This window comes from Chiloscyllium punctatum, chromosome 1 (genome assembly GCF_047496795.1).
Source record: "Chiloscyllium punctatum isolate Juve2018m chromosome 1, sChiPun1.3, whole genome shotgun sequence".
Classification (NCBI taxonomy): domain Eukaryota; kingdom Metazoa; phylum Chordata; class Chondrichthyes; order Orectolobiformes; family Hemiscylliidae; genus Chiloscyllium; species Chiloscyllium punctatum.
Genome location: NC_092739.1, coordinates 161,634,462 through 161,650,950, shown reverse-complemented (window position 1 = coordinate 161,650,950; position 16,489 = coordinate 161,634,462). Strand labels below are relative to the sequence as shown.

At 42.9% G+C, this 16,489-nt stretch overlaps 1 protein-coding gene across 1 annotated transcript in view; it reads left to right on the top strand.

Moving 5' to 3' along the window:
* sema4f (sema domain, immunoglobulin domain (Ig), transmembrane domain (TM) and short cytoplasmic domain, (semaphorin) 4F) overlaps positions 1-16,489 on the top strand; it is a 251,129-nt gene that overhangs the window by 174,354 nt on the left and 60,286 nt on the right. The window contains exon 7 of the mRNA XM_072577811.1: positions 9,623-9,768. Within this exon, the coding sequence (XP_072433912.1) occupies positions 9,623-9,768 (146 nt within the window). The remainder of the gene's footprint in view (positions 1-9,622; positions 9,769-16,489) is intronic.

The window sequence follows — 16,489 nt, the reverse complement described above, 5'->3', positions numbered from 1 at the left end:
AAGAGACCGGAACTGAAGTTGTATTCTTAATATGTAAAGTTCGTTCAGCTTTGCTGAGGTCTTGTGCGAATTTCAGGACTGGGGTCCAGAGCGAATTTTACTAAAATCTGTTTCTACGATCATTGATAGGGCTGTTGATCAACATCTATTACAACTGGATGACTATTTAACCAGGTCTTTATATTGATTGGTTCTGATTTGGATGTTGCTGAGCAATTTAAGTATTCTAAGCCAGGGCATGTACTCTCTTGGACATCTTCCTGGATACTGGCCTGTGAGTTCTCTTACTCAGTTTAAGTCTAGTAGGATTCTTTTGCCGTCTCGAGTCCATATGCTGGCAATAGCTACAATGGTTTGCCAGCTAGGATCCTGAAGAAAACTTTTAGTGTTTGGCTGAAACTTGGCTTGTTTGGGGGTTTTGTTGTTGGAATGGGCTACTGGCCTCTGTTCAGTTGTTTCAACGGTGACACAAGTAAAGTACAATCCTAAAGAAACTCACTTGCAACAGTTATTTTTGAGGTAGGGTAAGTATTTTCTTATATCATGCCTTTGTTTGGGAAGCTTGACTCATTCAACCCTACCATTGAGGACTAGGTTGAAGAAAGAATGTAGAAAGAATCTGTTATTTTTTCCAACAAACGACATTGTGCCAAGCTAGAGTCACTCTAATCAGGATAACACCTGAATGAGGCTGTGCAATTGCTTGCACTCACGTGATATTCTCCAAGCTAAGTCAGACTGGCGAAGGTGTCTGCTTTCATCGGAATCCCTTCCAACTTATATACTTGACTTTCCACATTATCCAAAGATAAAGCCAGCTGTAGTGCATGTTTGACATCTAGTTGAGCTTCAGCTAGTAGGCATTTTTGCATAGTTATACCATTAATCCCACATATCAGATGGTGTCTAAGCATCTCATTAAGGATTAAACAAAATTTGCAGGCTTCTGCCAGTTTTCTAACCTAGTCAGATTTCCTGGTTCTCGAATTGCCCAGTAAAAGCATTGGCATCTCAGAATTAGAGGAGGTGGGGCCGTAATATTCCTTAACTATTTCAGTTAATCCTTGAAAGATTTTAGTACCTGGTGCTTCAGGGAAATTCAGCCTCATAATGACAGAAAAAGCTGCAGCTCCACAGGCTGTCTGGTGAACTTCATCTGGCACAGTGTCGTTTGCTGAAAAAAATAACATTCTTTCCACATACACAGCCTGGTCCTCAGTCGTAGGGTTGAATGAGTCAAGCTTCCCAAACAAAGATATGATGTAAGAAAATGCTTACCCTACCTCAAAAACGACTGTTGCAAGTGAGTTTCTTCAGGATTGAGCTTTACTCTTGTCACATTTTGAAATAACTCTACAGAGGCCAGTATCCTGGTACCAAGTCACCTTTTATTTACACACGAACAGTCCTTGATTTATAGTACTGCCTCATACTGAGTCAGGCACCATAGTGGCACTCAAGTTTATATATTAGCCATGGTTTCCTGATTGGACCAGATTAACAGCCCCAATCAAGGAATATATATTCTATGAAATCCAGTAGCTGACCTTGTTACAATTACGATGCTAGAAGTCTGAAATGTAAAATGAAATTATTGGAGAAACTCAGCAGGTCTGGCAGCATCTGTGCAGAGAAAAACAGAGTCAGCATGTCGAGTCCAATGTGAGTTCAGAACTGGGCAAGGTTGAAAAATTTGTGTTTGTTTTGCTGGAAATAGGGTGGGAGAGGGAGCAAGTGAACAGATAGTGAAGGTGCTCAGTGCCAAAGTCAGAGGAGTTGCTGATGACAGTGAAGGAAGGTGAAGTGAAGGTGTGAAAAGGAAAAAAAGTCAAGAAGACATGGGTGTGTGTGTGTGCGTGCAAAAGGAGAGAGAGAGAAAACAAGATAAAGTGAGGTGGAGAGGGTAATTGGAGGATATAAGAAGAATTGATCATATGATCTGAAGTTGTGGAATTCAGTTCCACTTGTTTCACCTCCCCCTCTGCTGGCAACATAACACAATTTTCAAACCCTCAGGTTATTCAGGGACTGGAGATGTATAAAATTATGTGGGGCATGGATAGGAACGTTTCCCCTTGGTGGAGGGATGGATTACCAGGGAGCATAGATTAAGGTAAGGGGCAAAGAGTTCAGCAAGGATGTGAGGAAACAGTTTTTTTACCCAGAAGGTGGAATTCACTGCATGTAAAGGTGGTAAAGGCAGAAACTCCATCACGTTGAAGATGTATTTAGGTGTGCACTTCCAGTTCCAAGGCATACAATGGGCCAAGTGCTCAAAAATGAGATTAGAATAGTTAGGTGGTTGTCTTTTAACTGGTTCAGGTTCAATTTACTGAAGGTCATAGAGTCATAGAGATATACAGCATGGAAACAGACCCTTAGGTCCAACCCGTCCATGCCGACCAGATATCCGAACCCAATCTTGTTCCAACTGCCAGCACCCGGCCCATATCCCTCCAAACCCTTCCTATTCATATACCCATCCAAATGCCTCTTAAATGTTGTAATTGTACCAGCCTCCACCACATCCTCTGGCAGCTCCTTCCCTACACGTACCACCCTCTGCGTGAGAAAGTTCCCCATTAGGTCTCTTTTATATCCTTCCCCTCTCATCCTAAACCTATGCCCTCTAGTTCTGGACTCCCCGACCCCAGGGAAAAAACTTTGCCTATTTATCCTATCCATGCCCTTTTCTATTTTGTGGATCTCTGTGAAGCTATGATTATTGACAAGGTGAGTGCTGAGAGGGTGTTCTCGAAGTCCAGGACCAGAGGACAAAATCTCAGAATAAGGAGTTGTACATGTAAGACAAAGACGAGGAAGAACCCTTTTTTCTCTGAGGGTTTTTTGAATCTGTGGAATTCTTTACCACAGAGGATCATGAAGGCAGGGTCATTAAGTATTCTCAAGAGATAGATTTTTAAACATTAGTTAGGGAACTAAGCATGATAGGAATATGGCAGGAAAGTGGAATTTGGGCCAACATTCTATTTGCCTTCCTTATTATCCGGTGAACTTAAATTCTGGCTTTTTCTGAGTTTTGTATGGCACCCCCACATTCCTCTCTAGTCAATGGCAACCCCAAGGATGTTGAAATTGGAGAATTCAGCAATGATAATGCCATTGAACGTCAACACAGCTCTCTCGTGTTGGAGCTGGTCATTGCTTGGCACATGTTTGACATGAACGTTTGCCCAAGCATTTGCACATAAATTGTTTCAGTATCTGAGGAATTGCAATTGGTGCTAAACATCAGCAAACATTTTCATGTCTGACCTCATGATAAAGGGAAGGTCATTGATGAAGCAGCTGAAGATGGTACCCTGAGGAACTGCTTCAGAAATATCCAGAAATTGACATGACTGACCTCTAGCCACCACAACCACCACCTTATGGGTCAGGTATGACTGCAACCAGAAAGGAATTTTTCCCGTGATACCCACTGACTTCAATTTTGTTCTTGGTTCTTGATGTCACACTCCGTCAAGTGCAGCCTTCATGTCAAGGATAGTAACCTTCATCACTTTATCTCCTCGATCACCATCCTGCTCACCTCCCACTCACTGTCCCTCTTGTCAGCTTTCTCACTGACTTCCTCCCAACTCTCAAGCTGTCACTGCCTCACCCATCTTCACACTTGCTGTACCCCTTCCTGAGTGGTGGTAGGTCAGCCCACAAGCTGGATAGCAAGTGGCGCAGTGAGTTAAATGGAGAATGGGGCAATGAGTTGCAGGCAGCAGGTGATACAGAAGAATCAAAATGCAAGTGGGAGGCAGCAGGTGTACAGTGGGTGATGGAAACAGCAACAACTCTTTCTTTGTGCAATGGTAGGAGAGAGTGTCTTAAAACTGAAGTGTTGCTAGATTGAGAGCATTAAGCGTGGGATGATGAGAGAATGAATTGTGTTTGAGTACAGGTAGTAGAATTTTGGATGAAATAAAATATCAAATACACTTTCAGCAACCAATGTGCTGAAGCATGGACAGCTATGCATTTTATTGTGAAGATTGGAATTTGATGGTTTAGCTTGGTTACCTTGGAATAAAAGAATTGTACAAACTGTTTAATTTAGCTGTATTTTTAATTGTGGAGTTAAATAGGAAAATAACTCATTTAAAAATAAGAATTGTTGTAAGTTTTTTCTGCAGTTGTTGTAAGCTGTGACTTTTAATTAATAAATTAGAGACCCATTAAGAATAATGGGGGGAGGGTATTTTAACTTTCCAAACATAGACTGGGGCTGCCATAGTGTTTAGGGTTTAGATGGAGAGGAATTTGTTAAGTGCGTACAAGAAAGTTTTCTGATTCAGTCTGTGGATGTACCTACGACAGAAGGTGCAAAACTTGACCTACTCTTGGGAAATAAGGCAGGGCAGGTGACTGAGGTGTCAGTGGGGGAGCACTTTGGGGCCAGTGACCATAATTCTATTAGATTTAAAATAGTGATGGAAAAGGATAGACCAGATCTAAAAATTAAAGTTCTAAATTGGAGGAAGGTTGATTTTGACGTTATTAGGCAAGAACTTTCAAAAGCTGATTGGGGGCAGATGTTTGCAGGTAAAGGGACGGCTGGAAAATGGGAAGCCTTCAGAAATGAGATAATGAGATTCCAGAGAAAGTATAATTCTGTTAGGGTGAAAGAAAAGGCTGCTATGTACAGGGAATGCTGGATGACTAAAGAAATTGAGGGTATGGTTAAGAAAAAGAAGGAAGCATATGTCAGGTATAGACGAGATAGATTGAATGAATCCTTAGAAGAGTATAAAGGCAGTAGGAGTATACTTAAGAGAGAAATCAGGAGGGAAAAAAGGAGACATGAGATAGCTTTGGCAAATAGGGTTGAGGAGGATCTAAAGGGTTTTTACAAACACATTAAGGACAAAAGGGTAATTAGGGAGAGAATAGGGCCCCTCAAAGATCAGCAAGGTGGAGCCACAGGAGATGAGGCAGGTACTAAACTGGTAATTACTGTGGAAAAGGAGATGGAAGATATAGAATGTAGGAAATTAGATGGTGACATCTTGAAATATGTCCATATTACAGAGGAGGAAGTGCTGGATGTCATGAAACGCATAAAAGTGGATAGATCCCCAGGACCTGATCAGGTGTACCCGAGAACTCTGTGGGAAGCTAGAGAAGTGATTGCTGGGCCTCTTACGGAGATATTTGTATCATCAATAGTCACAGGGTGAGGTGCCGGAAGACTGGAGGTTGGCAAACGTGGTGCCACTGTTTAAGAAGGGTGGTAAGGAAACGGCAGGGAGCGAAAGACCAGTGAGCCTGACGTCAGTGGTGGATTGTTGGAGGGAATCCTGAGGGACAGGGTGTACATGTATTTGGAAAGGCAAGGACTGATTAGGGATAGTCAACAGTCAACATTTGTGAAATCATGTCTCACAAACTTGATTGATTTTTTTGAAGAAGTAACAAAAAGGATTGATGAGAGCAGAGTGGTAAATGTGATCTATATGGACTTCAGTAAGGCGTTCGACAAGGTTCCCCATGGGAGACTGGTTAGCAAGGCTAGATTTCATGGAATACAGGGAGAACTAGCCATTTGGATACAGAACTGGCTCAAAGGTAGAAGACAGAGGGTGGTGGTGGAGGGTTGCTTTTCAGACTGGAGGCCTGTGACCAGTGGAGTGCCACAAGGATCAGTGCAGGGTCCACTTCTTTTTGTCATTTACATAAATGATTTGGATGTGAGCGTAAGAGGTACAGTTAGTAAGTTTGCTGATGGCACCAAAATTGGAGCTGTAGTGGACAGCGAAGAGGGTTACCTCAGATTACAACAGGATCTGGACCAGATGGGCCAATGGGCTGAGAAGTGGCAGATGGAGTTTAATTTATATAAATGTGAGGGCTGCATTTTGGGAAAGCACATCTTTATCAGGACTTATACACTTAATGATAAGGTCCTAGGGAGTGTTGCTGAACAAAGAGACCTTGGAGTGCAGGTTCATAGCTCCTTGAAAGTAGAGATGCAGGTAGATAGGATAGTGAAGAAGACATTTGATATGCTTTCCTTTATTGGTCAGAGTATTGAGTACAGGAGTTGGGAGGTCATGTTGCGGCTGTACAGGTCATTGGTTAAGCCACTTTTGGAATATTGCATGCACTTCTGGTCTCCTTCCTCTCGGAAGGATGTTGTGGAACTTGAAAAAGTTAAAAAAAGACTTAGAAGGATGTTGCCAGGATTGGAAGATTTGAGCTATAGGGAGAAGTTGAATAGGCTAGGGCTGTTTTCCCTGGAGCTTGGGAGGCTGAGGGGTGACCTTATAGAGGTTTATAAAATCATGAGGGGCATAGATAGGATAAATAAACAAAGTCTTTTCCCTGGGGTCGGGGAGTCCAGAACTAGAGGGCATAGGTTTAGGGTGAGAGGGGAAAGATATGAAAGAGACCTAAGGGGCAACATTTTCACTCAGAGAGTGGTATGTTATGGAATGAGCTGTCAGAGGAAGTGGTGGAGGTGGTACTATTGCAACAGTTAAAAGGTATTTGGATGGTTTTATGAATAGGAAGGGTTTGGAGGGATATGGGCCGGGTGCTGGCAGGTGGGACTAGATTGGGTTAGGATATCTGGTCGGAATGGACGAGTTGGTCTGTTTCCGTGCTGTACATTTCTATGACTCTATGACTTTTATAAACCACCCTGTGCCTTTTACAAATCAGTGGAAGCATCCGGAAAATGTAAACCAAGTACAGATGTTCAGCACAAGAAACATCTCAGCAGATCCTAAGAACAGAGACCATAGAATTGCTTTCCCAATTTTTCCTTTGTCCAGAACACTATTCCCCCCCCCACTCCGTCTCTGTGTTTAAGAGGAAGTTTATAAGGGAGCTGAGGTTTTATTTAGCAGCTGTATACTAATGGTTCACAATCGTTTGCTCTTGCTAGAATCTATTTTTTTTTTCATTAATGGGATGTGAGTGTTTCTGGTTAGGCCAGCATCTATTGTCCATCCCTAATTGCCCAGAAGGCCTTTAACGGGCAACCACATTGCTAAAGATCTGGAGTCACATGTAGGCCAGACCAGGTAAGGATGGCTCTTTCCTTCCCAAAGGACAGTATTGGTGAAACTTATCTGGTTCACTAATCGTCAACAGTTTCGTTGTCATAGTCATACACTCTTGATTCCAGAATTTTATTGAATTCAAATTCCCGTCTGCCATAGTGGGATTTGATTCTGGTCCCCAGTTCATTACCTGGATCACTGGATTAATAGTCTAGTGATAGTACTAGGCTATTGCCACCCCTTTATAAATAGTAATTCTTGTTAAAAGTACAGAAACTTCATCTATGCTGTCTGTCAGCTTGGCACTAAGAAGGTCGTTTGTGCCAGGAACATTGGGGCTTGATTTCCAGCATGCTTCCTCCGTGAGGTGTGTCAAGACATAGCAGAGGCAGCTGAAGTGTGAATGTTTGAGACAAAGAAATCCAGTAGTCTGCACTCTTTGGAGGTGAGGGTAAGCTGGAAAGGGGGATGTAACTTCAAGAGAAGAGGGAAGGGTGCTTGAGGCAAGGGTGGAAGCTGGTTTCATTATTGCTGAAACATTTCTTTCTGTTGTGAAGTTTCACGTTCCGGACTTGTGGAAATTGATGAAGCATTTCTGCTTCCCTGGGCACAGTGGCTCAGTGGTTTACAAACGAGAGGGACTGTATTGTTGAAGAGGAGAGTATGAAACAGACTGGTAAGCTAGAGGAGATACTTGTTAGGAAGGAAGATGTGTTGGGCATTTTGAAAAACTTGAGGATAGACAAGTCCCCCGGGCCTGACGGGATATATCCTAGGATTATGTGGGAAGCAAGAGAGGAAATTGCAGAGCCGTTGGCAATAATCTTTTCGTCTTCACTGTCAACGGGGGTGGTACCAGGGGACTGGAGAGTGGCGAATGTTGTGCCCCTGTTCAAGAAAGGGAATCGGGATAACCCCGGGAATTACAGGCTTGTTAGTCTTACTTCGGTGGTAGGCAAAGTAATGGAAAGGGTACTGAGGGACAGGATTTATGAGTATCTGGAAAGACACTGCTTGATTAGGGACAGCCAGCACGGATTTGTGAGGTGTAGGTCTTGCCTTACAAGTCTTATTGAATTCTTTCGAGGAGGTGACCAAGCATGTGGATGAGGGTAGAGCAGTGGATGTAGTGTACATGGATTTTAGTAAGGCATTTGATAAGGTTCCCCATGGTAGGCTTATGCGGAAAGTCAGGAGGCATGGGATAGTGGGAAAATTGGCCACTTGGATAGAGAACTGGCTAACCGGTTGAAGTCAGAGTGGTGGTAGATGGTATATATTCAGCCTGGAGCCCAGTTACAAGTGGAGATCCGCAGGGATCAGTTCTGGGTCCTCTGCTGTTTGTTTATTAATGACTTGGAAGAGGGAGTCGAAGGGTGGGTCAGTAAATTTGCAGACGATACGAAGATTGGTGGAGTTCTGGATAGTGAGGAGGGCTGTTGTCGGCTGCAAAGGGACTTAGATATGATGCAGAGCTGGGTTGAAGAGTGGCAGATGGAGTTCAACCCTGTCAAGTGTGAGGTTGTCCATTTTGGAAGGACAAATAAGAATGCGGAATACAGGGTTAAGGGTAGGGTTCTTAGTAAGGTGGAGGAGCAGAGGGATCTTGGGGTGTATGTTCATAGCTTTTTGAAAGTGTGGATAGAGCTTGTAAGAAGGCCTATGGTGTATTAGCGTTCATTAGCAGAGGGATTGAATTCAAGAGTCGTGAGGTGATGTTGCAGCTGTACAGGACTTTGGTTAGGCCACATTTGGAGTACTGTGTGCAGCTCTGGTCGCCTCACTTTAGGAAAGATGTGAAAGCTTTGGAGAGGGTGCAGAGGATGTTGCCTGGAATGGAGAGTAGGTCGTACGAGGATAGGTTGGGAGTGCTAGGCCTTTTCTCATTGGAACGGTGAAGGATGAGGGGTGACTTGATGGAGTTTATAAGCTGATCAGAGGAATAGATAGAGTAGACAGTCAGAAACATTTTCCCCGGGTACAACAGAGTGTTACAAGGGGACATAAATTTAAGGTGAAGGGTGGAAGGTGTAGGGAGGATGTCAGGGTAGGTTCTTTACCCAGATAGTGATGGGGGCATGGAATGCGCTGCCTGTGGGAGTGGTAGAGTCAGAATCATTGGTGACCTTTAAGCGGCAATTGGACAGGTACATTGATAGGTGCTTAAGCTAGGACAAATGTTCGGCACAACATCGTGGGCCGAAGGGCCTGTTCTGTGCTGTATTGTTCTATGTTCTATGGTTAGCACTTTTGCCTCACAGCACCAGGGACCTGGGTTTGATTCCTGCCTCAGGCGACTCTCTGTGTGGAGTTTGCACTTTCTCCTCCAGGTGCTCTGACTTCCTCCCACAGTCCAAAGATGTGCAGGTCAGGTGAATTGGTCACGATAAATTGCCCATAGTGTGAGGTGCATTAGTCAGAGGGACACGGGTCTGGGTCGGTTACTCTTCGGAAGGTTGGTGTGGACTTGTTGGGCCGAAGGGCCTGTTTTCACACTGTAGGCAATCTAATCTAATCTCATCTGTGTACACTCAGTAAATGTTGAACAAGTATGTAGTTACTTACGCCGTCAGTTAATGATCAAATGCCATCTCTCTCCTCAGACCCAGAGTTTGTGGGATCAACATTTATCAGAGCAGACAGTGGCACCGGTGATGATGACAAGCTATACTTCTTCTTCAGTGAGACTGCCCGAGAATTTGAATACTACAAAGTGGTGCGTGTTCCGAGAGTGGCCCGTGTTTGCAAGGTATGCACTCCCTGGCCCTCCATCCCCAAAAGGGTTATGTGATAAAAAGGACAACATCACCAATATCAACAAGACTTTTACACTAACATCAAATCTTACCATTCCTCGTCACTTTTCTTATTCTGTTCTTTCTTTTAGAATGTACTTTTCTTAATCCTTTGGGATATGTACGTCATTGGCAAGGTCTTCGTAGTCAAGATTAGAGTAGTGCTGGAAAAGCACAGCAGGCCAGGCAGCATCCAAGGAGCAGGAAAACCAATGTCTCAGGCAAAAGCCCTTCATCAGGAATGAGACCCTCGGCCTGCTGTGCTTTTCCAGCAATACTCTAATTTTGACTCTGAACAGCATCTGCAGTACCCACTAAGGCCTTTGTAGTTACCTAGCCTTTAAATTATCCTTGAGAAAGTACTGTTGAACAGCTTTCTTCAACCACTGCAATCCATGTACTGCACCAGAATCCAAATATGGAGAGGATCGTAAGTGAGGGATCAAATTTGTCCAGCAATTATGGTGTTCTTAGAAAGTGTGTGGACTCCAGGGAGTCTGAAGAAACTGACCACGCTACCATAGTACAAGGAGCCATTCAAATGCAAGCCATGTAGTAATGGTAGGCGGCAATACAATTAGGGGTACAGATATTTTTCCCTACAACCATGAGCATTAGTTCTGAAGGCTGTGTTGCCTGCCCATTGCCAAAGTTAAGGGCATCGAATGAGCACTTGAAGTGTCATGAAAGTCAAGGTCATGTGTGGAAAAGTGTAAGTAGAGCGTTTTTGTTTGGTGGCAAAAACTGATGGGTGAAAGGGCTTCTTCTGTACTGTATGATTCTATGTTTCTATGAAGATCATGGAGAAAATTTACTGTTGAAACTATTAGAGGCATGGTTAGGCAGTTTGTATATGCCACCAAAATTGGTTGTACAATGGATAGTGAAGAAAGCTATCTAAGATTATAAAGAGATCTTGATCAATTGGGTCAATGGGCTGAGAAGTGGTAGATGGAGTTTAATTTGGATAAATGCGAGGTGTTAATTTTGGGAAGCAAACAAGGGCAGGATTTATACAATTAAAAGTAGAGCCCTTGGTGGTGTTGGAGAACAGAGACTTGGAGGTTCAGGTACATAATTCTTTGAAGTTTGAGCCACATGTAGACAGGGCAATTAAGAAGTCATTTAGCACACTTGCCGTCATTGCTCAGACCTTTGAGTATATGAATTGGAGCATTGTGTTGAGGTTGTACAGGACATTGGTGAGGCCTCATCTGGAGTACACTGTACAGAATTCTGGTCGCCCTGGTATAGAATCAGAGAGAGGTACAGCATGGAAACAGACCCTTTGGACCAACTTGTCCATGCCAACCAGATATCCTAAATTAATCTAGTCCCAGTTGCCAGCACTTGGCCCATATCCCACTAAGCCCTTCCTATTCATTTGCCCACCAGATGCCTTTTAAATGTTGTAATTGTACCAGCCTCCACCACCTCATCTGGCAGCTCATTCCATACACACACCACCCTCTGTGTGTAAAAGTTGCCCCTTAGGTCCCTCTTAAATCTTACCCCTCTCACCCTAAACCTATGCCCTCTAGTTCTGGACTCCTCCACTCCAGGGAAAAGACCTTGATTATTTATCCTCTTCACGCCCCTCATGATTTTATAAACCTCTATAAGGTCACCCCTCAGCCTCCGATGCTCCAGGAAAACAGCCCTAGCCTATTGAGCCTATCCCTGCCGCTCAAATCTTCCAACCTCAGCAAACTCCTTGTCAATCTTTTCCGAACCCTTTCAAGTTTCACAACATCATTCCGATAGCAGGGAGACAAGAATTGCACACACAATTCCAAAAGTGGTCTAACCAATGTCCTGTACAGCCACATTATTATGTATGAGAGGGTTCAGAAGAGATTTACCATGATGTCTCTGGGACTGAAGGGTTTGAATTATAAGGATAGGCTGGCACATTTTTTCACTGGAGTGTAGGAGGTCGAGAGGTTAACTTACAGTCGTTTATACAATCATGAGGGGCATAGATAAGGTTAATAGTCAGGGTCTTTTCCTTAGGGTGGGGGAGTTCAATACTAGGGAGCATATTTTTAAGCTGCAAGGAGAAAGATTTAAAAAGGACATGGGGGGTAACTGTTTTACACAGAATGGTTTGTGTTTGGAATGAACTGCAAGAGGAAGTGGTGGATGTGGGTACAGTTACAATGTTTAAAATACATTTGGGTAAGTGCATAAATAAGAAAGGTTTAGGGGGATATGGGCCAAACTCAGGGAAGTGGGACTAGTTTGGTTTGAGAACATGGTCAGCATGGACTCTATAAAAGATCTTAAAGTAAGGGAACACTTTGGAAGCAGCGATCATAATATGGTAGAGTTCAGACTGCAGTTTGAAAGAGAGAAGGCAAAATCGGATGTAATGGTGTTACAGTTAAATAAAGGTAATTACGAGGGCATGAGAGAGGAACTGACAAAAATAGACTGGAAGCAGAGGCTAACCGGGAAGACAGTCGAGCAAAAATGGCAGGAGTTTGTAGGTATAATTGAGGACACTGTACAGAGGTTCATCCCCAAGAAAAGAAAGATTATCCGGGGAGGGATTAGACAGCCATGGCTGACAAAGGAAGTCAGGAAATCTATCAAAGAAAAAGAGAGATCCTATAAAGTGGCCAAGAGCACTGGGAAATCAGAAGATTGGGAAGGCTACAAAAATAAACAGAGGATAACAAAGAGAGAAATAAGAAAGGAGAGGATCAAATATGAAGGTAGGCTAGCCAGTAATATTAGAAATGATAATAAAAGTTTCTTTCAATACATAAGAAACAAACGACAGGCAAAAGTAGACATTGGGCCACTTCAAACTGATGCTGGAAGCCTAGTGATGGGAGATAAGGAAATAGCTGGAGAACTGAATAAGTACTTTGCGTCAGTCTTCACAGTGGAAGACATGAGTAATATCCCAACAATTAAAGGGAGTCAGGGGGCTGAGTTGAGTATGGTTGCCATTACAAAAGAGAAAGTGCTAGAAAAGCTAAAAGGTCTTAAAATTGATAAATCTCCTGGCCCCGATGGGCTACATCCTAGAGTTCTGAGGGAGGTGGCTGAGGAAATAGCGGAGGCATTGGTTGAGATCTTTTAAAAGTCACTGGAGTCAGGGAAAGTCCCGGATGATTGGAAGATCGCTGTTGTAACCCCATTGTTCAAGAAAGGATCAAGACAAAAGATGGAAAATTATAGACCAATTAGCCTAACCTCTGTTATTGGTAAAATTCTAGAATCCATCATTAAGGATGAGGTTTCTAAATTCTTGGAAGAGCAGGGTCAGATTAGAACAAATCAACATGGATTTAGTAAAGGGAGGTCGTGCCTGACAAACCTGTTGGAATTCTTTGAAGAGGTGACAAGTAGGTTAGACCAGGGAAACCCAGTGGATGTGGTCTATCTACAACTTCAAAAAGGTCTTTGATAAAGTGCCACATAGGAGGCTGCTGAGCAAGGTGAGGGCCCGTGGTGTTCGAGGTGAGCTACTAGTATGGATTGAGGATTGGCTGTCTGACAGAAGGCAGAGAGTTGGGATAAGAGGTTCTTTTTTGGAATGGCAGCCGGTGACAAACGGTGTCCTGCAGGGTTCAGTGTTGGGGCCGCAGCTGTTCACGTTATATATTAATGATCTGGATGAAGGGACTGGGGGCATTCTAGCGAAGTTTGTCGATGATACGAAGATAGGTGGACAGGCAGGTAGTACTGAGGAAGTGGGAAGGCTGCAGAAGGATCTAGACAGGTTGGGAGAGTGGTCCAGGAAATGGCTGATGGAATTCAACGTGAACAAATGCGAGGTCTTACACTTTGGAAAAAAGAATACAAGCATGGACTACTTTCTAAACGGTGAGAAAATTCATAAAGCCAAAGTACAAAGGGATCTAAGTGCTAGTCGAGGGTTCTCTAAAGGTCAACATGCAGGTTGAATCTGTGATTAAGAAAGCGAATGCAATGTTGTCATTTATCTCAAGAGGGTTGGAATATAAAAACAGCGATGTGCTACTGAGACTTTATAAAGCTCTGGTTAGGCCCCATTTGGAGTACTGTGTCCAGTTTTGGTCCCCACACCTCAGGAAGGATATACTGGCACTGGAACGTGTCCAGCGGAGATTCACACGGATGATCCCTGGAATGGTAGGTCTGACATACGAGGAACGGCTGAGGATCCTGGGATTGTATTCATTGGAGTTTAGAAGATTAAGGGGAGATCTAATAGAAACTTACAAGATAATACGTGGCTTGGAAAGAGTGGACGCTAGGAAATTGTTTCCATTAGGTGAGGAGGCTAGGACCCGTGGACACAGCCTTAGAATTAGAGGGGGTAAATTCAGAACAGAAATGCGGAGACATTTCTTCAGCCAGAGAGTGGTGGGCCTGTGGAATTCATTGCCGCAGAGTGCAGTGGAGGCCGGGACACTAAATGTCTTCAAGGCAGAGATTGATAGATTCTTGTTGTCTCGGGGAATTAAGGGCTACGGGGAGAATGCTGGTAAGTGGAGTTGAAATGCCCGTCAGCCATGATTTAATGGCGGAGTGGACTCGATGGGTTGAATGGCCTTACTCCCACTCCTATGTCTTATGGTCTTATGGACTAATTGGACTGAGGGCATCTGTTTCCATACAGTATGACTGTATTACTCTATAATATGAGACCTAGGGATGTATCAGCTTTCAGTTCCATTAAGTATTCCAACATTTTTTTTAACTAATACCCATTTTCTGTTCCTTTTTATTAATAGACTCTTGCTCCTCTGGCATTTAAGAAAAGTTACTTATGTTTTATTATAAAAAGACCAAATCAAAGCAATTTTTAAGTTGGTCTGAAATTTCCTTTTTTTCCAGTTATCAATTCATTTGTTTCAAACTCTGAGACCAACATTAACCTTCATTAATCCTTTTCTTTTTATATATAAGTTCTTGCAATCTACTTTCAAGTTCCTCACAAGTTTACTCTATTTTCCGCACTTAATCAATCTCTTGGTCCTAACTTAAATGACTCCTCTTTGGGTATAATATATCCATAATTCCTCTTGTTAGCACGATTGGGCCATTTTTCCTGTTATATTTTAGAAAGGAACTGTTGCAATGCATGCAGTCATTCTTTAAATATTAGCCATTGCCTATCTACCATCGCATCTTTTAATGAAGTTACCCAGTTTATCACAAGCAGATTTTCTTTCCTAAAATATATTAGTGAACCAGAAGGACTGTTGTGATAACCAAACAAAAATGGTCTTAGACTTTAATTCCAGATTTTAAAAAAATTCAAATTCCACCATCTGCCATATTGGGATTCAAGCCCAAGCACTACCTGGGTCATTGGACTACTGTGATGTGGAGGTGCCGGTGTTGTATGGGGTGGAGAAAATCAGAAGTTACACAACGCCATGTTGTGGTTGACCTCACCTGTTCAAGGGGCAGCGCTCCGAAAGCTTGTGATTTCAGATAAACCTGTTGGACTGTAACCTGGTGTCATGTGACTTCTGATTTTGGATTACTAGTCCAATAACAATATCACTACACTATCGCCAACTAACCATCCCCAAATTGCCCCTTCGAAAGAAACAAAGACGACTGTTGCCAGATACAGGAGGGTCTATTTTGTGAAGTAAAATTCTGCACCTCACAACTGGTACATGGTTCTCATCTGAAAATCAGGAGCACTGACCTTCCAAGTGAACCATAACTCCTGCTAGGCTCTCGGCCTGGAGAGAATCATCCTAAACATACCCTCAAACTAAAATAATTGGAACTGGAAATGACATGCAATTTGTGTGCAGTGTGGTAAGATTGGAAGTGGAACCTGAAGTGAAAGCAAGGGTGAGGGAAAGCCACTAATATTTGTTTAGGGATTTCAGCATGAGAATATTTACCACTGATTTCAATCATTGAAAAAAAAACAAGTGTTCTTCTGTAACTTACTCCATAATTTTGATGCATTACAAATAAATCACTGAACGATTTTTTTTCTATTTTCCTGTTCCTATCTTCAGGTTTAAGGAGTAAAAACAACAGTTTCCAATAGCATGTCTTTATCTTTGACAGCCTTCAGTCTTCTGTGATGAATTTCACTTCTGTACTTAACTGTTAGGTATTGTCTGGTGTGGCTCAGTAGGCCCACTCTGGCATAACAGCTTCTGCCACATTTGTTACAGATGACAACAGCGGACGGTGAGCTTTCTCTGAACCCTCTTCTTGCTTTGTGAGTTTTCCATTTCTCCTCGTGTGTGGCTTGAGGAGCTACAGCTCAGAGCCAGATGGAGACTGAGCTTGGATATCTGATTGCAAACCATTGTATTGATGGTAATTGCTTCTCTTCCTGCGGGCGGTTTAGTCACATCATTCTCACAGTACTGAATCCAATTGCTTTTTTAAAGTACTGCTTTGAAATAGTAGTCACTTAAGGGTTGAGTGCTGCTCCATAAGGCATCTACTGACAATAATAACTAACACTGGGCCACAAAAGGAAAGCTGTCCTGGAGAAAGTAATCAGGAACTTGCATTTGTGCTCCCTGCAATTAAATCCTTCTTGTGTCAATACAGTGAAACAGTGGTTACAATTTAGCAAACTTTTTCAGGAGACTTCTAAAATCTATTGGTGCGTGTCCTCAAACTTTTGTATCTTCTGTCCAGTGAAAGAGGATGAAGAGACTATAGCTGGGGTTTGAGAATCTTTGATTATGT